Genomic DNA, 26,468 nt, shown 5'->3' with positions numbered 1-26,468 from the left:
ATACTGTTTAAATTTTGATCACTAATATGTTTGTTTTGTTTTTGTTNCAAGATTAATATCTAAAGTGTAATACCAAAGGATAAGGAGAGAACTTACTCTTCAGATCAGGTCTTTCACCAAAATGCACCTTAGTGGACTCAACAAGAGACTGATGAGGAAGGCTTTCAAGCTCCCTATCCCCAACACATAACCAAGAAGCAGGCGATGTGGTCGGTGTCGCGAAATCAACATTCTGAATCTGCTTCCCTTCAGCAGAAATCTTCCTCTTTTGCCACAAGAAAACAACACTAGCCGATACAAAGATACAAGTGCATACAAGAAACATGTCNTTATGATAGTGAAAGTAGTGAATTTTGGATGATATATCATAAACGAGCTTTGCGATTTTCATTGTTAGAATATTGTTTTTTAACGGGTCTAAATTGTTCAAACGTTTATCCTATGATACCTGACAAAGATGAATTTAGGTTGAGACATTTTGGAGGAAGTGACGGTATAAGTTTGGGGGATTTAATAGATAGAATGGATGAATATGAGAATGAGTCAGGGAAGAGATAGACATTGAGAAGTTGAAATTGGCCTGTCTTATGTTCGTAGTAGGTGTTTTAGGTGGACAAAGAAAGAATAAATATGAAACAATCGATTTAGAATGGATTAGATTAGTTAATAACTTTGATAGTTTTATTAACTATCCCTGGGGTAGCATAGCTTTCGAAGATGTTATTTATTGACTTAGAAAAGATCTTGAAACTAAGTTCAGAAGCTATGAGAATTTGGTAGCACGCCGTGGGGATGATCCAAATTTCAGTGGATGCGGTAGCTTCCATATTAGTGGATTTATTCATCCGTTACAGGTAATTAAATATTGTTTATTAAATGAAATATTCTTATTATTTTATATCATACTAATGATGTGTTTTTTTGTTCTAGATTTTGGCCTATGAATATTTTCCGGCAATCACTGAAATGTTTGCTAGACGTCGGAAAGGTCCCAATGTACCGATACCTCGGATGTGTCATTGGTTGACTAGAAAATGGAGTAAAAATCATTCCCCTTCCATGGATGATGTGAACAAAGCTTTTAAAAATATATATACCAAGGTAAATACAAAAAATTCATTTTATTTACTTTTTCTAATACATTTTTTGTTAACAGTTAATTAATTTTCATGTTTATTGTTAATGATTAATATAGGATATTTTGGGGATGCTCATTCCCACCACGGAGGAGCTGTTGTCCGTACATTATATGACTGGCTATTTTGTTGATTCTAATAATGTGATAATCCATCGCATTACGGAGTTAATTTGCCAAGGTATCAAAGTAGTTTGCACTCAAAATCCATTGGACTACCCAGAGGATGAAGTGGGTGTACAGACTGAGATTGAGGGTCGACGGTTTCTCCATACATACTCCTNAAAGAATCTTGAAGCTGTAATGGTAATTCTCCCCTCTACGTTCCACTGGATAGATATGATAGCGCGTGACAAGGCCTAGAGTTATCAAAAACAAGACAAATGATGATGATATTATCGCAGCAAGACATAGCCAGCTATTCTTGCCAAGAACTGGGGAAATTGGGGAATCAAATGGATTAGGCTTGAACAGTTTGGCTTGGATCTGTTTCTTGGCATCTTCTACAGGTTTTTCCGTTTCTCTTGTGACATATGCTTCAATCTGTAATTGTAGATTGGAGAGGTCTGAAGGGGTGCCAGATAAAGGGAGCAGAAGGTCGAGCATTGTGAGATCGGTTGTGTTCTTGAAGGCGGAGACTAGGAGAATTTTCGGAGCTTTAACGTTGGGTTCTGTTGTAGTTTTGTGGATGATTTCACGTATTATGGAGATGAATGGAGCGATTCCACTTCCTCCACAGATCATCACCAATGCCTCGTGGCTGTGACAATTTTAACTTTGTCAGTAGGTTCTAATATTTATGGTAATTAATAGCACAATTACTTAAACACTATATAGAATACGAAGTCGTTCGATGTTAGCATAATGATATTCAGCAGTCAGCACCAGTACCATTCTGCTAGCATCAGTGATGAATGGTCCGAACATGTGCCCAGATCAATGAGAGAATCGACTCACTTTCAGTTCTATATTTATATATTTACTTAAATGAATTACACAAGAAATCTGATGCCTGATTCAATTAAGTGGCTCTATTCACGAGATTCAATACACTATGCTTAATTACCTCATAATATGAAATGATGCAGGTCCATAAGGTCCTTCAGTTGATACTTCAAGATGATCCGAAGAAGAAGAAAGCTGTGCATACAGCTTTTGAGTCCAACTTCCCTCGCTTTTAATCGCGATACTTAGGGTATGTGGCTCCAGGTTAGAGTTTGAAATCACAGTAAACGGATGCCACTGCAACTTGCATATGCTTGGAACATGCAGAAACAAGACGCTAGTGGGGCTATAACTTAAATCTACAAAAAAAAAGGGTATGTCAATATATATGATCCAAAGACTGTTTGTAGTAATATCTTCCCCTAATTGGTTTCCGGGCTTATTGAAAAAGAGCTCTTGTCTAATTCACCTGGATTCTTGGCAAAGGTGAGCTCCAATGTACCATTAGGCAAAAGGCGAGTAGAAACCAATCTAGACCTGCGTCTCGATTGTAAGAACCTCAAGTATCTGTCGATAATGAACAGAAAGATTCCGGGGAGAATCAAGCATGTATATGCTACTCCAACATGGAACAAGTAGAAGAACACAAAGAGAATATATAGATGGTGAGCGTAGAAGAAAACTTCAAAAGCTTTCCTTCTAACACGATCAAAACTGGTGACCCAAATCCCTAACGAAATCGCAAACGCGATTACTCCANTAGATCGTGGCCACGAGTAAGTGTTGAGATTAATTCTTGTATGGAAGATATGAGGATATCTGGGATGTGCTCGTCCTACGATAGCTCATGGTTTCGTGACTTGGGGACACCTGGTTGTTGGTTGGCTGAGACAGTAAGTTTTTTCTTATTTCTTTTGTTTATTACGTTGAGTTAATAATTAACATATTTCACTTTATCATTTTCAGCATATTCAAGAATGTTGTCGAGGGTTGCTCCAATTACAAACAGCGTACTCACATATAATGTCACAGGATGTGTCATTGATGGACGTCGATTTTCATCAGCTGGTTTCGAGTGCTTTTAATGAGGGCGGTCAGAGTAATATTGAATGTTTGATGCCCTATGTGAGAGCAGAAATTGATGAGTGGCCGTCTATTCCATGGAACAAAGCCAACATAATTTTGATACCCTTTCATCTTCCGGGGCATTGGGTTTTGTTAAAGGTTTTGCCTAACCATAAGAGTATCACAATCATGGATTCTGACCACAGCGTAGATAGGTCGGGCATGACATTTCTTAAACTTATTAGCCCTTTGTCACTTATGCTTCCACATATGTTTGGTGTTGATCATTCGGAAAGATGGAGAATAGATAGGCCAAATAATTTTCCTACTCAAAAAATCAGGTTAATTTTTTTAAAAAATTATTATTTCATTATTGTTTAATGTATATCAATGTATAATTTATGTTTGTTTTTTCATTGCAGCGGTGAATGTGGAGTTTAATGTTTAGCGACAGCAGGTTATACCATGTTCAGGGAAAATGCCTATCAATTGAACGATCAGAAGATTGAAGAATTTAGGCATTATTGTTGTTGTTGTATTTGGGATAAATTATGGTCGTTGGATTAAAACATTTATATGATAGTTGGATTAAAACATTTATATGATACTTTATATTGATTTTTAGTTAATTTATGTGATATTTTTTTACTACATTCGATCTAATAACGATCTCATACAAAAAATATATTTAGAGAATGATTCATCAATTGATCAATTATATAACACCATAAAAAATGAAAGCAAGTTGCGATTTGAATTGTATTAGGATTATTGTTTCTAGTCACACAAATTGTAGCTCTTTGGCTCGACCCAATTTGGGTTGAGTGGGTCGCGCCACACATATATTGTGTGGCGCAACCCACTCAACCCAAAATTGGGTTGAGTGCGTTGCGCAAACAATATATGTGTGGCGCGACCCACTCAACCCAATGAGTGGGTTGCGCCACACAATATATGTGCGGCGCGACCCACTCAACCCAATATTTGTGTGGCGCGACCCACTCAACCCAAAATTGGGTTGAGTGGGTCGCGCCACACAATATACTCAATTTTTTGGTAGAGTAGTTTAATTTGAGTCGAGTCTTGCATGTTATGAGTTTTTTAGGTTCTATTATTATGAAATTTGTTAAATATTTTATTGGAATTAAAAAATTTGTTAAGAATTTTAGTTGAGCATAAATTCAACCCGATAAGAGATACATTCGTCTAATATTGTTATGATTTTTTTAACCAACACAATTAAATTATAATACAAAACTCATATTAAAATGTTTACACAATTAAATTTTTTTATATATTTACATTCTAATCATGTATAGAATGACTTATGTATTATGAAATGATCAAAATTCAAAATCTCTCTACCACTCGACCCAAACTCGTCCCAAACTCGACCCAAACCCTAAACCCTAAACAAAACCCTAAATCAAACCCCAAACACCACCACTCGACCCACTCGACCCAACAATTTACCACCCACTCGACCCAAACTTAAAATTTAAAGCACAATCTTGTCCACTCCACCCACTTACCACCCCCTCGATCCAAAATTAAAAATTCAACTCAAACACATTACATATTAATAAAATCAAATCGATAGCCTTTAAATTCAAACAAATTACATTTAATTCAATCTTATCTTCTGCCAACTTCTCCAATGTCTTTAAATTAAAACAAATTACATATCATTCAATCCTATCTTCTTTCAAATTCTCCAACCGATGGAAATCTGTTTTGTGTTTTTCTTCCACGTCTTCTTTTGATCACAGGTGACAGTACTAACAAATCATCGAGTGGCCACTCGTTCTGATTCAGAACAGGATAAATTGGCTCAGCATAAGCTAAAGACCATATCATAACAGAATAATACTCTGAGCACGAGGAATAAAAATTGACATCACAAAAGTAACTCGCTGCAATTGCATGAGAACGTGGAATCTTGTCAATATCAAATTCTCTACAGGTACATCTTTTGGATTCCAAATTCACAATTTCACTGTTTGTAGCACTTCGAACATCGAACTCAAGACGGCCTAGCTCATAAACTTGATATCCCCGACCAATATTAAACCTTTCGCGCACAATCGATTCAACGGTTAGAGTGAAATTTGTTGTTGATGCGACGGATGCATTTCGATACCTTGAAAACCAAGATGTAGTCAATGTCTGCAAAGAATTTAGTAGTGCAATGATTGGAAGTTGTCTTTCTTCACGCAATCTTGCATTTATTGATTCAACACCATTCGTTGTCATAATGTTATACCGAGATCTTGGGCTATATGCTCGAGTCCACCGATCAAATGAATCACTTTCATCCAAAAGCTTTGCAGCATTAGGATATATTTTCTTAAACTTTTCGTACTCTAAGTCAAAGTCGGTTTGCTTGTAAATTTTTGCTAACCGCATAAACATTTCGGTACAACCCTTCTTTTTGCAACGAATTTTCATATTTTGTCACAAGTGCCATATACAATGACCATGATGTGCATTTTTGTAAACTGCCGCAACTGCAGCAATGATGCCCCGATGTCTGTCTGAGATAATCACCAACTCTTCCTCATCAACCACTACTTCCAAGAGCTTCGTCAAAAACCAACTCCATGAAGTNGCTACATTTGATAAATAAGTACTGCTCCATTCAAGCATCTGCAATATAAGTTTCCTCATGATACTATATTCTCCTATCCTCAATCCGAGGAAGAAATATGAAACATTTGTAAAAGAAATTAAAATAAAGGATTAAGTATATGTACTTACCAGGTACATTTCACCTGTCAATGCCCCCCAGTATATCATGAATCCGATGGAGTGGGCTGCAAAAAGAGCATTTGAAATATGGCCCAGCCAAATGTGATATTTGATACTAGACTCTGACGTAAGTCCAACCAGAGGCAAGAGAGACGACCAACGAGTCACGGGAAAAAACAGGAATGCCCAACATGTATTACCAAGGTATCCGAGCCTCAAGGATACGCTACGGAATTTCAACTTCCACCTGCAATTAATTCCCAAGAAAATGATCATCTTTCCTTATAACATAGATCAAGCATATTGAATTTCCCTATTACGCCTACATGTTAAAGTGCGGAACTATTGTCAGCTGATCACATCCGTATTTGAGCTTTTGGAAAAAGTTATATCTGATATTAGCAAAAGATCTTAATCGCTAAAGTAATCCTTTTCCTTTATATATTTCATTTAGTTGATCTCGACCAACATGCACACGGACACCTTAGACATTAATTTTGGACGACGTATATTCCGTAATCTCCAGTAGTCCAGTTTAAAGTATTTAAGCAGGAGATGTCATCAAAACTGATTTATTCATCATATATACACTCAGCTCGGAATGCGGATTGATTAAAGTTGAATAGTTTTAGAAACGTACACTTCCACTCCTGGTCGCATGTGGAGATGCCCAAAGCTAACATACAAATAGTTCCCCAAGGACCAGATCAAAAGTGCTAGGAACATGGCTGCAAATGTAACTTCCACTGCACTGACTACACCCAACGGCCACGTTACCAGTGCTGGACGTCTCAGGGGTCGGAAACAGCGCCAATTACTGTGGCGATTTCACACATCAGTCATTAATATATATATCAGATCAAAGACATGCATGTTAGCGAGAAGATGTCATGTAGTCAGCATCTAGGGTAGATTGAAATTCGTCCATTTATGATTTAACCATTAATTATCTGAAAGTCAAGTTATACGCTTAGGGTTTTCAGCAAGAGCATGTAAAAATTGCTCAAACTTCTATTTTACATTCGATTTTAGAAAAGGGTACGTACTATACAAAACGTTAACAAGAAATAAACCGCCAAACCTCTGGTAGTTCGATTTCTTCTTGAAATGTAGATATACACATCCAAGAACAGCAATAAGCATGATTGGAAAACTGAATAAAAGAAGATTTGTCCCTGAAAAAGCATATATATGCATAACAGATGGTAATTAAGCTTCAAAAATTTGGAAGAAAGTTAACAAGTTAACATCAATAATGCATGGCAATATCCCATCCTGAAACAAATATTAAACCTTGTTCTCTGAAGTAAGTGGAGTTGAGAGCCTTCTTAAAATTAGGAGTCCAAGAATACTTGTAAACTTTTGTAGGAAGCATAGTCCACATAAAAATATACCCTACAAACACCATGAAGAAGAAAATCTGCCATGCTGCTGGGGATTTCATATTTTTCTGTCTGTCTGATCTTGGATTTTCTTAGATTACATGCATTCAATAAGGATGTCTCTTGTATTTATAGGAGAACCCAAAAATTCTTGTCGATCATTTTACGCGAAGTCGAAGAAAAAGCATGATTCATGCAAAAATACAAGGGTTTCTGTACTGTGAGTTCAGTTTCAAGGCATCAAAAAACTGCGGAGTGCGAACTAGTTGGACTAGTTGAGTTATTTTTTTATTAATGCCAAAGTCATAAACTCACATGTTGTCTTTTATATTCAGGAAGAGTCATTTGTATACTTGTTTACAATTTCTTCAAAAGAACATGATTCATTGTTACAAATTTAGTGTACATTGGGAAAGTTTCACTTTTTTTAGGTTTCCATAATTTGGGTTTTAGTCTTGTAACTCGTAAAAGTATGATTTTTATCCAATAAAATTTTTTTTGTTTTTGTTATTTTTTTCCTCGAAACCACTAAATTCATGTCAATTATTGATTAATTGACCTCAATACTCTCCATTCATTTTGAATTATTGAGATAGTTTTACTTCATTTTCCTCTTTCTTTTTGCTTAGATGAATTTTAATGTGTGAACTTTATTCTCATCCTATTTGCCACGTAGTTGAACATTGATGTCAAATAAATTATATTCAATAGATTTAGTGGTTTCGAGCAAAACAAACACAAAAAAAAAGGTTACTGAATGAAAACCAAATTCTAATGAGTTACCAGACTAAAATCTAAAATAGATCAATTCACGAGAGTAAAATTACAATTTTTCTATGTACATTTGCTTTTGTAAGATTGGTTCTATATATTAAATTAAGGAGTACTTTGCATCTGTAGTTAATTAGTATGAACGGTAAGACTTTAAAGAGACGGCACTATAATTTATTGAATCATTTAGGTTAGTACTTGGTCTCATTCCGAACCTCGAGATTAAATAAGATGATTTTTCATTCAACAAGAAACGATATGTTTAATTATAGATCATGAAATGAAATAAAAATATATATTGTTCTAACAGTACACCATGCAAGTACAGTTGACTTTTGGTTCTTGAAGTACTTGCAGCTGTAAATATATGCAAATTGCGATATAGAAGTTGACAATATATATGCTTCATGTCAAAGCATAGATTAATTAAACTCTGAAGGAACGATGTCATATGTTGTACTAAATGGTTTTAATGAATAACAGAATATTATTATTTCTTTATTAAAATATCATTGAAACAAATGGCGTCTGTCTCTCTCAGTAACAAATAGCTTGCATTGTCTAATATTGTCTACTTCACGGGGATGATATTAACTCTCTTCTCTATTAACTTAATGCGGGGGATCGGAGAACGTGACGTATAACTTTGAGATATTAGGTAGTGTTTGTAAACGCTTAAAAAAATATGATTATGGGCTTTTCATTTAAAAAATCACTAGTAGAAAAATCGGATTTTACTTCGGCAGGCGTTACTTCGGCAATTATAAATTACGAACAAATAAGATAATCACCAACTCTTCCTCATCACAAGCGAAGTAAAATAATATATTTTACTTCGGATGTTTAAAAACACGGGCTTCACTGTATTTTTTTATTATATTTTACTTCGGCATATCAATGTTGATGAAGTAAAAAATAAGGAAAATAAGTTCATTTTGAAGTAAAAAGATGAACCGATAAGTTTAATTTAAAATTTGTCCACACACACTAATCACTATCTATTCCTCTCCATTCGCCGTCTAGGGTTTTTGCTCCTCCGTGTCTACTCAAATGGCGGATGATGTGCACTATTCATCAGCCGGTGGAGAATCGAACAAGTGCAAGTACAAAGATCACCAGACTTCGACTTCACCCGCACCGCGTAGGGCTACGGGGTTTTCGTCAGGCCCGGACTCATCCGCCCCCCTACATCTTATAACAGTGTTCCGCCTCCTATGAGCGAGATCGAGTTGGCGAAACAGAAGGCTCAAGAAATCGCCGCTAGGCTTTTGAATAACGTGGATCCGATGAAAAGAGCGAGAGTTGAAAACGGAGCTGGGGGTGGGGGATTTGATTCAACTGATGCTGGTGACGGTTTTCTCTTTAACTAGTTGTTACGTTACTACAACAAAAATGACTTTCCGCAGCGCATCATCAACAGCGTGCATTAAACGCACGCTGCGAATAGTACTTTTAACGGCGTGCTTCAATATGTGCGCTGTTAATATTGTTGCACTTGACAGAAATAACGGCGTTCCGCAGCGTGCATTTATGTGTGCTGTAAATATTATATACTTTCTGCAGCGTGCTTTTAATGCGCGCCGTTAATAGCATATATATTAATGGCGCGCATTAAAAGCACGCTGCGGAAAGTCATATGATATACTATCCGCAGCATGCAATACTGTGCGCTGTTAATACTCTATGCATTCACGGCGTGCCGTAAAAGCACGCCGTTGAAATGGGTGAATTTGTAAATTAGCGACGGTTTATTAAACCGTCGCTAATGTAACGTTGCGACTGTTTTAAAAACCGTTGCTAAATTTAGAGACGGTATAAAATAACCCGTCGCCGATTTTAAATCAATCGGTGACGGTTTAATAAATAACCGTCGCCTTTAGCGACGGTTTTATTGAACTGTCGCTAATAGTTGTAAATCGGCGACGGTTATATTTAAACCGTCGCTACTAGCGACAGTTTAATGCAAAACTGTCGCTAATTGTCGCAAATTGTCTATAAATAACCGATTTCCGTTCCACTTTCACATCACTTTACAACACTTAAACTTTTCTCTAATATGCGTTTTTAATTTTGGTTTAAGTACATTTTTTTTAAAATTTTTGGTTAATTTTTTAAGTGTTAGTTAAGAGATGATAGTTATACTGGAATTTTTTTTAAAATTTATTAAATTATAAAGTAATTTTTTTTTTATTTTTACGCAAAATTTAGCGACGGTTTTATGAACTGTCGCAAAATGTAGCGACAGTTTTGTAACCGTCGCTAAATTTAAACACCGTCGTTCCATTGGCGACGGAGTAGTAACTGTTGCTAATTTAGCGACGGTGTTTTTGGTATTGAACTGTCGCAAATTAGCGACGGTTATCTTAAAAATCGTCGCTAATATTTAGATTTTTTTTAATATTAACGGCGTGCATTGCACGCTGCGGATAGTTGTATTAACAGCGTACATATGTACGCCGTTGATAGTAGTATTAACAGCTGCGGATAAACTTGAACTTTCAACAGCTTGCAATTTCGCAGCGTGCAATGTGCGCCGCGGAAAGAGTATTTGCGCGCTGCGAAAAGCCATTTTTGTTGTAGTGCGTTTTCGTGTTCATTTTCGTTTTTGTTTTTGTTGTCATTTCCATTATGTGATTCTCCATTCGATTTCTGCTTAATTGATCCGTTACTTGCTTTAGTACCATTTTGTGTTCACACATCGTCTCATCTTTGGTATCCAATGTTTTAACACGAGCTTCGTGCTCGGATTACGTGGTGATCTTCTATTCTTGTGCTCAATAAACTCGAGTTTAATGTATCGATGAGTTTATACTTAACTGTTCAATCTCGTATTGCTTTGATATGAGCTTACGTTTCTTGGTCTCCGAGAATATAGTTTTTACCGGGCTTGGATCTTTTGCTACTTGGTTTATAATTTATGCATTGATTAATATTACTTTTAGTCTTACTTTAGTTTATACGTATATGTTCAAGTATGCATGCGATGCCATACGTGAGGATCAGATTACAGGGCTTGCACCCTGATGTCATTTGGTTTGAATGTAGGTTTTGTTCAGAAGCCTATGGGCATGGGTCTGAGTGGTCCACCAACAGGTGCATCCTATGGTTATCCAGGTCCAAGCAAGAAAATTGAGATACCAAATGGAAGGGTAGGTGTGATTATTGGAAAAGGCGGGGAGACCATTAAATACCTTCAGCTTCAGTCTGGTGCCAAGATTCAGGTGACCAGAGACATGGACGCGGATCCAAATTCTGTTTCAAGAGGTGTTGAGCTCATGGGTACTCCTGACCAGGTAGCAAAGGCTGAGCAGTTGATTAATGATGTTCTTTCTGAGGTTCGTGTAGTTCAAAACAATTCGACTGCTAATTTTTGGATCAAACTGATGAAATATTTTTATTTTTACTAAGCTGGCATTTGTTTTGCTTAATATTCTCTAGCCACATAACTATGGCTAACATTTGCTTGAACAGGCTGAAGCAGGTGGTTCTAGTGTTGTTTCTCGAAGAATGACTGGGCAACAATCAGGAACTGATCCATACGTGTTTATGGTTCCCAACAACAAGGTAACGATGATGCTTGTTTTTATGTTATTTTTACTCATTTAATTAGGGTCAATGGCAATTTTTAGGTGGGTCTTGTTATTGGCAAAGGAGGTGAAACCATTAAGAACATGCAAGCAAGGACTGGCACTTGCATTCAGGTTGGTTTTCCTTTCGGTTTATAATGCTATTATGTGGTTTGAATATCTGATAGAGCTGCTACTTCTGGTTTTCTGAAAATCCTGATATTGTATCTGTGTTTTGATTTTTTTCTGGTGCCGTGAGTGTTGCCTGTTACCAAATATTTCAGGTTATACCGCTCCACTTGCCACCTGGTGATACATCCAAAGAAAGGACCGTACAGATTGATGGTACTAGTGAACAGATTGAGGCTGCTAAACAGTTGGTTAATGAAGTAATCAGCGAGGTTTGTTAAATGGTTACATATGACTACACTTATCTTTTATGCTTTATGTTCATTGTCATTTAAACTTGACAAGTTATTAACATGATATTAATTTACCTGTTTATTCTTAGTGATGTATCATGGCTTGTGTTAGTTTCCTCATATGAAGTTTTAACTTGTTAAATTTGTTTCACCCTTAATTTTTTTGAAATGTTAGCAATGTATTATGCAAATGTGTATGTTTGTTTGTGTGCCTTCCCTATTTGCCACTTGTACATGTGGAGGATTGCAGATATCTTTGCCACATCTGTCTACCTCTACGGCATGGTTGATATGGAGTCAATCTTGTGCAAAAATGATCCTTGGGTGGAGATCAGATTTTGCTGTTTTATTGTTGAGATAATTGCTTGAAATGAATTGTTGTCATTGTGATATATTTTATATTAATGATAAAAAAAGAGAATCTAATGTATTTTCTTTTTCAAATTTCAGTTTGCAGGATGCATCAAGAACCAATATTACACCCAATCTCAATATGACGAGGTCAGAAGTGAATGAAGTGAATTTGTTTACTCCTATGTAGGTGCTTAAATGGATGGTGTATGTTGAGATAAATATTTTGTTTTTCATTGTGGATTTTTGGATATACTTTTGGTTTTGTTGATACATTTTTGTGTTATTTGTGGATTGATGAATATGTAATTGTGGATTCGTGGATATTCATTATTTTTAGATGGATAATTTATGAATTTAATTATATTAGTGTATTAAGTCATATATTGTGAAGTCTTTCTTTAACAATTACTTCATCAAAATAAAAAATAATGAAGTGTAACAGGTAAATTACTTCGTTGTTATTATCAAATTGTGAAGTAACATAATATAAAACACTTCAACAAATAGGATAAATGCTGAAGTTATAAATTATATTTACTTCAACAAATAGGATAAATTGTGTAGTTGTTTGTGACTATTATCTCACCAAAATACATAACTACGAAGTCTTTCAGATGAATTACTTTGTCATTCAATGTAAATTGTGGAGTAAAATATTATAAACTACTTCGCTAAATAATAATTAAGACGAAGTTAGATATAATATATTACTTCATTACTTACAATAATCGATGAAGTAAAACACATTTCTTACTTCGGCACCGGTCCAATTCTGGACCGGTTTTCGAAGGAAAACCGGCCAAAGACTTCAGTATTTTCAATCATACAACTTCGGTTATTATGCAAAGTAAAAAGTGCATCTATTACTTCAGGTCCATATACTTCGGCACTTAACTACCTTATTACTTCATTGAATACGCGAAGTAAAAAGCGATTTTTCTACTAGTGTAGTTTTGCAAATTTGTGAAGGATAAATCTTCGTAAAAAAATCCATAATCAATTTTTTCAAAGCATTGCAATACTTTGAAAAAGAAAAGTTCATAATCAATTTTTTTAAAGCATTTATAAACACTACTGTAGTCTACTAGATTCCTTACAATTATCAGATGGATCTTCTCTACTATCACGCACAACCATAAGTGTAATTAACATAATTTTTTAAATCTAAAAAATTAAATACCAATTATATCTCGAGATCGAGTACTCGTCTGGAATATTGAAACTCGAACTGATAAACTCGAGCTTTAATTAGCCTGCTTTCCAGTAGCTGGCTCGGTGGCATCCATGAGCTTAACTGATATAAAAGGTCAGATTTGTAAATAGGTAATCTCAACCCCCTTGTTCCGCATCATTGTCATGATAGATTTTGGTTGAGGTGTTTTCTGTTGTTCTCGAAAGTTCTCTACCAACATATAACAAACAACAGATGAGCTGGCTTGTCGATGTCTTCTACACATTCCAGTCAAGTCACAATTGTGTGTGTTGCAGTATGTACGAATCACGAAATCTGTTGAGTTCTCGTGTTTTGAAGTCCAAATTCTCCAGCTGTAACCTTTATTCACACAACGAACCGAATAGATATTTCGAGAAGATTTGACACTTTCAAACTCAAAAGACGAGCCCAAAGCAATTTTGGATAGAACTTTCTTTATTTCGGTCTTGCTTGAAAATCTTTGACCAATAAATAAGCTTGAACCATCGGTAAAAGAATATGTATCATTGTTAGCTTGAACATGAGTGTCAGTATCATGAGCTACACTGATGTGGTGGATGTTGACATCATTTTCAGTTGAAGTATTTATATCTTCTGATACATCATTATTGATACAATCGTCATTTTAGACAAAAGTTCTATCAAAATAATGATCATACAGATTTATTTCATCATCGACACGCTCATCATCCAAATGAGTCATATTTAAATCCGGTGACATGATATTTTCACTTTCAACGATATCAAGAGAAACAACATTGAGTTCAAATTCGACATGAAGAACCGGTCTTTCTTTTGCACATCCAAAATATAAGTATGCTTTCAAATCATTATCATCTTCGATATAAATTGGACGAATATTGCAATGCTTCACATCAGGAAGATAACTTAATTTCAATTTTTGTGTGTCAACTAGATTCATAATTCTGTATATCTCACTTTCTATATATTCCAGAGAACAAATATCAGAATCCAAAGGAATCGCTGCCCACTTACCACTCGGCCATGAACACCATTTAAATATATCTTCTTTAATTTCCCATTCGCCATTGTACTCAACGAAAATAACGGTTGGCATAACCTACAAAATATAGATGAGAATATTATATTATAGACAATATTATTTTTTTAAAAAAATATGCTATATGAAAATGATGAGTGTTTAGGTGCTACAAATCACTCTACCCATCAATTGCAACATATATACATTACTCGACCCATGAATTTATACACATTACTCGACCCATGAATTGCTCGACCCACACATCACTCAACCAACACATAACTCCACCCACACACGAGTGTGTGCACCTCGACCCACTCTTCACTTTCCACACCACATGTGGGTCGAGGTGCACAAAACTCGACCCACTGTGGGTCGAGGTGTGTGCACCTCGCGACCCACACTGCATGATCTCGACCCACACCCACATGTGGGTCGAGAGATGACGCTCACCCACACACACCCGATCATCGTGCTCGACCCACACTATCACACTCCATCCATCTGCTCGACCCACACAACGTAGTACTCACATTAATATGTGTGCACCTCGACCCACATAATACAATATTAATATTAATAGTATATATATAATATAGCATGCACACCTCGACTCACAGCAACAACCTGTGAGCACACCTCGACCCACAGCTGCACCTCGACCCACTAGAGACAATAGCCAGAACTAGAACTCTCTACTCACACTCCACTATCCAGACCTAGCACATATGATCATACTCGACTCACACTCCATCCACCTTCTCGACCCACACAATAATAAACATGTTCCTCGACTGTGAATACTCACACTAACTCCACTCACAAAAATTCAAAAAAAAATCAGAACTAAACTGAAACAAATATAGCAATACAGAGCATTCGAGTATATACTAACTTCTCTACAAATCTTCAAAATTTCAAATGATTTTTGATTATTTTGTCGTGAAGAACACAGAAATAATGGGAATAAATGAAAACTCAAATCGGGGAGGGATATATCAATTAAAAAAAATATTTTTAAATAAAGTAAAATCTAACTAACTAATTAATGACCTAATAAATTAACTCACCTAACTAACAGCAGTCAACTCCCTTTTTTCGATTTAAAAAAGTCAAAATCCCTTTTATTTAATTAAATTTAAAATGAGTCGTATATTTTTTATTGCCCCGCCTTTTTCCTCTGCTTAAGGACTATAAGGATATTAATCCCTTTAGTTAGAGAGCTGAATGGAAAGGAAGGAGAATACGAAAGTTATAAACTACTCAGTCAATAGATCTAAGAGGACTGGGCACTGTGCAATATATTAGTACATGACTGGCTATTGAAGTCAGAGACTCTACTTATGCATGCGGAGGGATGTAAGGACTACGTTTATGAATATTTCATTCTTTAGCTCCTTTCTTTATCCGATCCGGCCCGAAAGGAAAAATAAAAAAATAAGTCATGAACCAAACCCCAGTTTTCAGGCTCTCATGAAGCCTTAGGGCAAAAGCAATTATTCCTCTCACATTGGGAACTTCGCTTACTTCCTAAAACACTGGAGACTGAGGCTCATTCGCAACAATAAATCTATGACTAGAGAATTAGGTATATTAAGAATAGATCTAGCAATACAATCACCAAACTATTAACACTTCCAATACCAATACCATCAAGTCAAAGGAAAACTTTTTTGTCACCACAGAGCATAACTGCAACTAAAACTATTACCACAAAGACAACTATACTGGCACGCGTACTCTTTCAAAAGCTAAAAGCGCCTCCTACAATTGAGAACTACTACGCATTGGCAACGCAGCAGACAGTTCTTTTAGTGCATTAGACCTGGAAAACTCGACCGGAGGTTCTTTCAGGAGTCTGAGTTCCAGGAATAATGAATAAAAGACAAGACTTCAGATTCCCCTTTAAGTAAGTTACTCTAGTTTCATTTTTCAATTTAACAGTTTGTAGTTAACAAAGACGCCTTAAAAGAAAAAGAACACCCATCCTCGGATTCTACCGGTTTGCTGATCACATGTTGGTTATCAGAGTAGAAGCTGCATCACTAATCGCGGATGTTTGGACATCTTTAGGAGTGAAGTAACTGCACACCATCTCCTTCTTCAATGAGCGAGGACTCAACCCCCACGGTATGGCTTGTTACGGTACGGCTCGGTATAGCAAGGGAGGAAGTAGTTGATGTGATGATATCAAAGTTCTAGATTGGTAAAGTGCTCAGAGTATGGATACGGAGATTCCCGCCCGAAGCAATAGGGCTAAGGCCTAAAAAGAAAACGATAAAAATATTCCCCCTTCAGGTGTGGCTTAGCATTAGGAAGTTCTTATAGAATGCGCTGTGAGGGGAGAAATATCCTATCTAAGAAGCAGCTTCTTCAGTAAGAACAAAAAGAAAGGGCCGGCTATTCTTTTTGTTCAATGAAAAAGCATTCGTTCATAGTCGCTAAGAGGAATCCGAGCTTATTCTTATTCAATGCTAGCTCTGACCTAGTGGGAATCTTAGATGTGAAAAAAGCCTCCTCTCCAAGAGTTCCGCTTCTTTCTTTGAATGTGAAACTGTTAAAGAAGCTTTTCCTTAGCACTCACTTCACACAAAGTAGATATCTATCTTTCTCCCGTCTTGTTTTCGAAGTCTTCAATTCCATTCGGAGAAGAGTCATGTGCTTTTACTTGACTTGATCTTGATTGTACCTCTTTTGAGGCTCTTTAATCAGCTTGGAAGTATCTTTGCAGTTCGTAAAAGTGGACTCTTACCTATGCCCCATCAGCCTCAAATGGTTTCTCTTCCCTCACTGGTCTCACTTATTCAATTTGCCTCTATTATTTAAAAGTTTCTTTCAAGGACATCATCAACTAAGCATCAGTTTGGGTTCTCTACAAGTCTAAGGTAAGGTAGTTAGTGACGCAGTCCAAAAAGCAATATATTATTCCATGTCTAATCTTTCTAACCCTATCAGGTGCCGGTCAAGCATTCCAATCCCAATGAGTCAATAGCAGCAGAGTCGTGAAAAGACCTAAAAGAAACTATCTAAATTTCAAGCAGAAAAGTCGCCCTGGGTAAGAGGTCACGTTAAGAGCTATTCAAAGTAGATAGAAAGTATAGGTTGGAAGTCTCGAAACTGATGAGTTCCGGGTCCGTAAGGTTTGTATCGTAGAGAGTTTCCTTGGTAGAGTGGAGAGGACCAAGGTAGATCGCCCTTTAGGTTCTATTCGGAAAAGCGGTTTGAAGACTGAGAAGGCAGGGAATAATTATTTTTGTTCAGTAACAGAAGTTGTTGATTCTGTTGACCAAGAGCTAGCCACTAAGAGAATCTCAGTCGAGTGAAGAATAGTCGAACCTTAACTGCCATTCCTCGGCTCACTGAACTTACTTGACAGGTTCGACTCCTGCTCGTGAGTAGGCCAACGTGCGATGCCAGCGAGGATGGCCAGCCCATAGAGTGTCATGGCGCTCTCTTATGAGTGCCCTTCTCAGCCCCATCAGTCTTTGGTACATACAAGCGGCTCCTTGTAACAAGAGTCCATCATCGAGCCAAAAACGCAGTGTGTTCTCCTTCTTTACCAAATCGATCAAGGCTTGAGCTCTCCAAACCCTTCCGAACTCTTTGGTGCAAGGTGCTAGTGAGTTGAGAGACGCTTCGTTGCTTGTCGGCAGTAAGGGCTGCTAGCTTGGCCTTGCAGTTCGAGGCATCAGCGACCTTGTTGGTTCTTCCAGGCTTGTATTCCAAGGCCAGGTCGAACTCATTTAGGAACTCTTGCCAACGAGCTAGCTGGGGGTAAACTTATTTTGGGTAAGAAAGTAGCTCACAGCCACGTTGTCTGTCTTCACTAGTAGTTTAGATCCCAAGATTAGTTGCTCCATACTCATAGGCAATGCACAACCGCTAACAACTCCTTCTCCTGTGTTGTGTATCTCTTCTCAGCATCATTGAGTTTTCGACTCTCATAGGCAACTGGGCGCCTATTCTGCAACAACACTCCATCAATAACGTAGTCGGATGCTAGGTATGCACTTCAAAGGGCTCGGTGCAGAAATTGTTAGAATTCTAAATAAATAGGAGTCAGAAAGGAGTGATCGAGGACGGGTCATAACCCAGAGAGAAAGCCTAACCCTTGAAGCGCTTCACCTTCCGCACATTCTTCTTAGTCTGCTTTAAAGAAATCCAGTGACTCGAGGTCTTCTGGTATCTTGTGGGTTAATTTCTAATGGCTCTGATATGATAGTTGAATGAATTTCTCTGTAGAGGTTAAGAGGGTTTACTACTTCGAAAAGAGTCAAAGACCAACAAGGAAAGAAAGTGGGGGCGCCCATTAGTCGGAAGAGTAAAGCGAAGTTCTGTTCCACTAAATTAGCTTGACCAAAGTATATTTCGGAAAGCGTAACGACAATTGGAAGAAAAGGGAAAAATATACTCAAAGTAAAGGCCTTTTAAGTAGTGGGTTAGGCGCGCATCCCTTTCATCGGGTGAAAGCAGTTAAAGTAGTCCGCTAATCTAAAGGAAGCAAACCAGACTCCTTCTCTCTATTCCTATTCTATTCCCGCAATCAAAGCCTTTAGCAAGCCATAAAATTCAAGCTATAATGAGATGTGCTATTCCGGGGATTGACCAAGAAGTTGTAATATGTCTAAAGAGTGTGATCATGTCTAGAAACAGCAAAAGCGAAAGAAGCCCTCATTCCCTCTCTTCTTTCCCCCCTTACGTTCCACGCAATTCTTATTATCACTGTGAAGAACTGGGAATAAGAAGCAAGGTGATAATACGGTAAGGATTAGTTCACTTTCCCCGCTCCAAACATACCTATTTATTGATAAGGTGAGGAGTGCTTCATTTAAGGAGCAAGATCAACAAGGCATAAACCGTCCACCATATAGAGCTCGGTAGCCTCCTAACTAAGGAAGCTCCATATTCTATTTAAGCTGGCAAGGCTTGAGTTTGACATTGGTTGCCTTCCTTCGTAAGGTAAGAACGAATAGACATTCTTCTCTTGGACCAGGTTATGCACATGACCGAAAGTGATTCTTTTGTGAACTCACTTGGAATAGAAACGTATTCCATATAAAATAAAGCTCTTTAACTTAACCCTTGCTTGCTCTTTCTGCATTGGAGAACCGCTTGATTGAGGAGAAAGCCATCAACTTACAACTAAGAGATGGGTAAAGCCATTTTGTGAAGAGAGAGGGCAACACTGCCACGGAGTCTCTCGCCGCATGAGTAGTCCCATAGATAAAGGAAGTTGCTGAAGTCCCTACAATAGTTCTTAGGGGATCCGATTACCTACTTCCTCCGGCACTAAAGAGGAGAGAGTCCTTAGAGTAGTTCCAATGCCTGTGGGTTGGTTTGGCATCTCCTCTGTCTTTAGAGTGACTTTTCTCAAGCCCAAAGCCTACTCAATAGCCCTATAGAACACGAAAAAGTGTCAAAAGCCTCCCCTCTCGCATTCGTTCGAATAGTTTCTTACCTATCCCGCCAGAACTCCAGCCATCTAGAAAGCGATAGGACTTTTAATCCCATCAAGTAAATGATATGAATCCACGTACGTAAGAAAAGAAAACACGATTATTCTAAAACCACGCCCTCAATTCAATAACGTTAAAAAGGATTCGTGTTTTGTCCCGATCTTTTGAATCAAGTGTGTGCATAATTTTCACCTCTAAACTATGAAAATTTTAGCAACAAATAATCACAAAGAAAATAATCGAAACTATAACGAACCTTCAAAGAACACGCCCTTGACAATCCGCGTAAGAACGATCGACAAACGCCATAAAGTTAAAAACTTTGATAAGTTTGATTTTTGATTACAAAGCAAAAGCCTTGAAAGTTGAGAGAAAAAGCTCGAAGTTTGATATTCAATCAATAATAATGTGTATTCTCCTCAAAATTTTATCCAAAATATATTTGTGTAATTAAGAGATAACAATATCTAGTTTTCTAAAGAAATAAAACTTTGAAGAAGGTACACGGACCCCGTGTAGACGTCCGGAGCTAGGTCTGTGTAGGCACTGTGAGGTACACTGACCCCGTGTACAGGTCCGTGCTCGGGTCCATGTACACTCTGGATTTCTTAATTCTCGGCTGTAATGGACACAGACCCCGTGTACAGGTCCGTGCTCGGGTCCTTGTAGCCTCGGTCGTTCAAAAGTCACTTGAATCATGTTTTTTTGGCCCTCACACGTACACCCATGCATCACGAAGCCTTCCGCACTCTGCAACTCACTTGTAAGTCCTTCTCTTTTGCTCATAAGTCCATGCAGCGCTTCCTTGAACTTCTTCAGTCGTTCCCTCGTAATTGCTCCCTCCGGCAATTCTAAAGGATCCCATGCTTTCCTTGGAGCTTGACCATCCGTGTTCGTATCATCCTTCCCTTCTTGAAAAGGATTTGTCCTCAGATCTCGCTCATTACCTACATCAAACAAAGAAAGATCACTAACATTAAAAGTAGAACTGACGTTATACTCACCTGGTAGATCAAGTTTGTAGGCATTGTCATGGATCCTCTCGAGGACTTGAAATGGTCCATCACCCCTCGGTAGTAGCTTTGAACGATGTTTCTCACGGAACCTTTCGTTCCGCAAGTGTAGCCACACCCAATCTCGCTTCTCAAATATCACCTTCTTCTTCACTTTGTTGGCTTGCTTGGCATATTGCTCATTTCTCTTCTCAATGTTGGCCTTGACCTCTTCATGAAACCCCCTAACAAATTCAGCCTTCTTTTTGCCGTCCATGTTCAACCTTTCACTCACAGGTAAAGGCATCAAATCCAACGGAGTCAAAGGATTAAAACCATACGCAATCTCAAATGGCGAATAATTAGTAGTAGAATGCATGAAGCGATTATAAGCAAACTCAACAAATGGCAAACAATCTTCCCAATTCTTTAAGTTCTTCTTAATTATAGCACGCAAAAGTGTTCCTAAAGCCCTATTAACAACTTCAGTTTGCCCATCCGTTTGAGGATGACAAGTAGTAGAAAACAACAATTTTTGCCAAGTTTAGCCCACAACGTTTTCCAAAAGTAACTTAAAAACATAACATCACGGTCAAAAACAATAGTCCTAGGCATGCCATGCAACCTAACGACTTCTCTAAAGAACAAATCCGCAATGTGAGAGGCATCATCAGTTTTTTGACAAACAATAAAATGTGCCATCTTAGAAAATCTATCAACAACAACAAATTTCGAATCCCTCCCCTTCTTAGTCCTAGGCAACCCCAAAACAAAGTCCATAGAAATATCAATCCAAGGTTCACTAGGGACGGGATGTGGTGTATACAATCCATGTGGTTGTGTCCTAGATTTAGCTTGCCTACAAGTTATGTACTTATCACACACACGCTCAACATCACGTTTCATATGTGGCCAATAATAATGTTCATGCAAAGCACTCAAGGTTTTGGCCACACCAAAATGTCCCATCTAACCACCCCCATGTGCCTCCCTAACAAGTAATTCACGAATTGAAGATTTAGGAATGCACAACCTATCTTCTCTAAATAAGAAACCATGATGCAAATAGAATTTTTCATGTAGTCCATGCATACAAGTTTCGAACACACTTTTAAAATCCTCATCCAGCACATACAACTCTTTCACATGCTCAAATCCAAAAATTTTTTATTCCAAGGTAGAGATTAGTACGTACCTCCGGGATAGTGCGTCGGCCACTATGTTTTTCTTACCTTGTTTGTACTTGATGATGTATGGGAACGTTTCAATGAATGCCAACCACTTAGCATGCCGCTTGTTCAGCTTTTGTTGACCCTTAAGGTGCTTTAGAGACTCATGTTCCGTATGAATCACAAACTCCTTAGGCCTCAAGTAGTGTTGCCACGTTTCAAGAGTCCTCACAAGCGCATAGAGCTCCTTGTCATATGTTGGATAGTTCAGCGCTGCTCCATGAAGCTTCTCACTGTAGTACGCCACCGGCCGCCCTCCTTGCATCAACACTCCACCAATACCGACGCCTGAAGCATCACATTCAATTTCAAAGGTATTAGCAAAATCAGGTAAAACAAGTAAAGGAGCATTAATTAACTTTTGTTTAATAATATTAAAAGACTTCTCTTGCTCCTCGCTCCAATGGAATGGAACGTTCTTCTTGATCACCGCCGTCATTGGTGCTGCCAGTGTGCTAAAATCTTTTACAAACCTCCTATAGAAGCTTGCAAGACCATGAATACTCCGAACTTGACCAACAGTAGTAGGCGTTGGCCAATCTCGAATGGCACTTACCTTGTCTTCATCAACTTGTATACCCTGTGAGCTTACCACAAAACCAAGGAAGACAAGTTTGCTAGTACAAAAATCACATTTCTTTAAGTTAGCATACAAATTTTCAGCCCTTAGTGTGATTAGCACAAGTCTCAAGTGATTAACATGCTCTTCTAGATTCTTACTATACACAAGGATGTCATCAAGGTAAACCACAACAAATTTTCCTATGTGTGCACGCAAGACATGATTCATTAACCTCATAAAGGTGCTAGGAGCATTAGTTAGGCCAAGTGGCATTACCATCCACTCATATAACACATACTTGGTTTTAAAAGCAGTTTTCCACTCATCACCTTCCCTCATCCTAATTTGATGATAACCACTCTTCAAGTCAATTTTACTAAAGACACTTGCACCATGCAATTCATCTAACATATCATCTAGTCTAGGTACGGGATGCCTATACTTCATGGTTATGTTATTGATTGCCCTACAATCTACACACTTACGCCATGATCCATCCTTCTTAGGAACTAGCAAAACAGGTACAGAACAAGAAGACATGGACTCACGCACAAAACCCCTATCTAACAACTCACTTACTTGCCGTTGAAGCTCCTTGGTCTCCTCCTGGTTGCACCTATAAGCTGGACGATTTGGCAATGCACTCCTAGGCACGAAATCGATTTGGTGCTCGATTCCCCTCAATGCTTGTAAGCCTTGAGGAAACTCCTCCGGAAATACATCTTCAAATTCCTGCAAAAGTGAAACAACAATGCTCGGAAGGGTCCCGGCTATATCACTTGTGTTAAAGAGGATCTCTTTATAAAGAATCAACACAAGTGGTTCATGTGTGTGCATCAATTGCTTCAACTCACTTTTTTAAGCCATATATGATTTCTTTTTGGCCTCTTTCCTCTCATTTTCTTTCCTCTCATTTTTCTTTTGTATGGCCGTCTCACTCTTTTGATCACTCTTTTTTTTTCAGCCATTCCATTTTTATTCTCAAAGGCCATCTCACTTTTTAGTTCACTCTTTTTTTCGGCCTCATCTCTCTTCTTTTTTTTCAAATGGTCCTCCAACACTTGCTTTGGAGACAAAGGAAGTAATACAATGGTTTCTTTCTTCAATACAAAGGAGTACCTATTCTTGAACCCATCATGTGTCACCCTCCTATCATATTGCCAAGGTCTACCCAACAAGATATGACATGCATGCATGGGTACCACATCAAACAAGATCTCATCCACATACTTCCCAATATCAAAAGGCACTAGCACTTGTTTTGTAACCTTCACCTCCGCACAATCATTCAACCATTGAAGCCTATATGGTTGAGGATGCTTTAATGTAGGTAAACCCAATTTTTCTACCATCTCAACACTTGCTACATTAGTACAACTCTCCCCATCTATGATTAGATTGCAAACCTTTTGATTTACAAAACACCTAGTATGGAACAAGTTCTCTTGTTGGTTAGTCTCCTCCTCCTTGACTTGGGCACTCATGATTCGCCTAGTCACTAGTGCTTCACCTACAACCGCCTCATAACCCTCGTCAGGATCCTCTAATACAGGCATCTCATCATCATCATCATCACCCTCACTATGAGATTCATACTCACCATAGTCATTTAAAATCATTACCCTTTTATTAGGACATTCACTACAAATATGACCTAACCCTTGACACCTAAAACATTTAACATCTCTAGATCGATTAGAAGGAGTTTCAGATTTACCTTGCACTCCTTGTTTAGGCGCCTCTTGTTTGGTCTCAACCTTGGGCTTGGTCACCACCTTATTCTCCTCACGCTTCACAACATTTGATCACCACGAAGATGATGAACCCCCCGTTTGATTGGTGCGGCCAACTCCTCACCTCTTGAGGTGTTGCTCCACTTTTATGGCCATTTGCACCATCTCGTCTAGATCCAAGTAGTGCCTAAGCTCCACTTGATCTTGAATTTCCCTTTCAAACCACAAAGAAAACGAGCCATGGTCGCCTCACTATCCTCCTCAATATTGGTTCTAATCATGACTACTTACATCTCTTTATAGTAGTCCTCAACACTTTTTACCCCTTGCCTCAAAGTTTGTAGCCTCTTAAATATCTCCCTATAGTAGTGATTGGGCACAAACCTCTTCCTAATGACCCTCTTCATCTCATCCCAAGTTTCAATGGGTCTCTCATTATACCTCCTCCTAGTGGTCACTAATTGATCCTACCAAATGAGAGTATAGTCTAGAAATTCAACCACCGCCAACCTAACCTTCTTTGGTTCGGAGTAGTGGTGACATTCAAACAAGAACTCTACCCTCTTTTCCCATTCTAAGTATGCCTCCGGGTCAGACTTTCCACGGAACGATGGAATTTTCATCTTAATGCTACCCATGTTACCATCTTCCCTATTCCCATCATACCTACCCCGTACGGCTTCTCTTCTACCTCTATCAAATCCTCTACCTGTTCCATTCCTACCCCAATTTTCATTTTGGCTCTCCTCATCTCTTCCCAAATCATAATCTTCCTCTTCTACTTTCCTACCCAAATCTTTAGGCTTAGGTTTATCTCCACTAGTACTAACTTCAAGCCTATCCAACCGCTCATGTAATGGCTCCAACTCTACCTTCATCATTCTACTAAAATGTCCAAACAACGCCTCCATTTGGACCTTAGACAACCCCGGGTTCGAACTATCTCCTACCTCCCTTTCCATTTAAATTTTTAGATTTGTACCTGCAAGAAAACATTAGTAGAAAACAATAATATACCTCACCCAAATCCTCACGGTCACTCCAAAGAAAAGTCGCTCGTCACTCCTCTCTAGTTTTTTTTTTGCTCTCAACAAATACTCACCGTTCACTCCAAAGAAAATTCACTCGCACTCAAGTATTTTCACTCAAATTTGATAGTATTCTCGAAGGTGTGCACAAGCTTTGTATTTGTATATCAAACAATCAAGTTCAACTTGTGAACAAATGTGATCGACTCACTTAGACCGCGTAGACAAGCAATTTGAAGGTAAATATATATTTTTTTTGACTGTGTGAGGCACTTGTATATGACTCACAAAAAAGAATAGAACAAAAGACCAAAAGAAATAATGGTGAATTTTCGGAATTTTTTTACTTTTTTTTTCCTCCTTCCTCTACTAGTAATTCCGAAAATTCAAGGATAAATAAAAAAAATAGTACACAAAATTTCGTGTATCACAGATTTATGAACGACGAAGAATGATAGAACAAAACAGATATGAAAGCGGAACGAAAGAATAATTAGATCTGATAATAGAGCGAAGGATAAACTTACTCGAATTCAATGCACCTAAGCTCTGATACCCAATGATATGAATCCACGTACGTAAGAAAAGTAAACACGATTATTCTAAAACCGCACCCTCAATTCAATAACGTTAAAAAGGATTCGTGTTGTGTCCCGATCTTTTGAATCAAGTGTGTGCTTGATTTTCACCTCTAAACTATGAAAAGTTTAGCAACAAATAATCACAATGAAAACAATCGAAACTATAACGAACTTTCAAAGAACGCGTCCTTGACAATCCGCGCAAGAACGATCGACAAATGCCACAAAGTTAAAAACTTTGATAAGTTTGATTTTTGATTACAAAGCAAAAGCCTCGAAAGTT

General features: G+C 37.9%; 2 protein-coding genes across 2 annotated transcripts; one reads left to right on the top strand and one right to left on the bottom strand.

Moving 5' to 3' along the window:
* Positions 1 to 52: 52 nt before the first annotated feature.
* On the bottom strand, positions 53 to 7,368 carry LOC140972569 (ferric reduction oxidase 4-like). The gene is made up of 9 exons (XM_073434976.1): positions 7,187 to 7,368; positions 6,975 to 7,068; positions 6,534 to 6,710; positions 5,903 to 6,140; positions 5,754 to 5,791; positions 2,550 to 2,839; positions 2,202 to 2,439; positions 1,422 to 1,895; positions 53 to 332 (listed from the first exon to the last, which is right to left on the bottom strand). The coding sequence occupies exons 1-9, from the start codon at positions 7,335 to 7,337 to the stop codon at positions 53 to 55; spliced, it is 1,980 nt and encodes a 659-aa protein (XP_073291077.1). The 5' UTR covers positions 7,338 to 7,368.
* Positions 7,369 to 8,912: 1,544 nt separating this feature from the next.
* LOC140973779 (uncharacterized) lies at positions 8,913 to 12,767 on the top strand. Its single transcript, XM_073436840.1, is given in 7 exon segments — positions 8,913 to 9,223; positions 9,226 to 9,393; positions 11,092 to 11,381; positions 11,518 to 11,610; positions 11,676 to 11,747; positions 11,897 to 12,013; positions 12,485 to 12,767. Coding segments are annotated over 7 exon segments (933 nt in total). The 5' UTR covers positions 8,913 to 9,096; the 3' UTR covers positions 12,551 to 12,767.
* The last annotated feature ends 13,701 nt before the right edge of the window (positions 12,768 to 26,468 follow it).

The sequence above is a fragment of the Primulina huaijiensis genome, chromosome 3 (assembly GCF_012295235.1).
Source record: "Primulina huaijiensis isolate GDHJ02 chromosome 3, ASM1229523v2, whole genome shotgun sequence".
In the NCBI taxonomy this organism is placed as follows: Eukaryota; Viridiplantae; Streptophyta; class Magnoliopsida; order Lamiales; family Gesneriaceae; genus Primulina; species Primulina huaijiensis.
The sequence above is the reverse complement of the archived record's forward strand: the minus strand, read 5'-3'. Positions and strand labels throughout refer to the sequence as shown.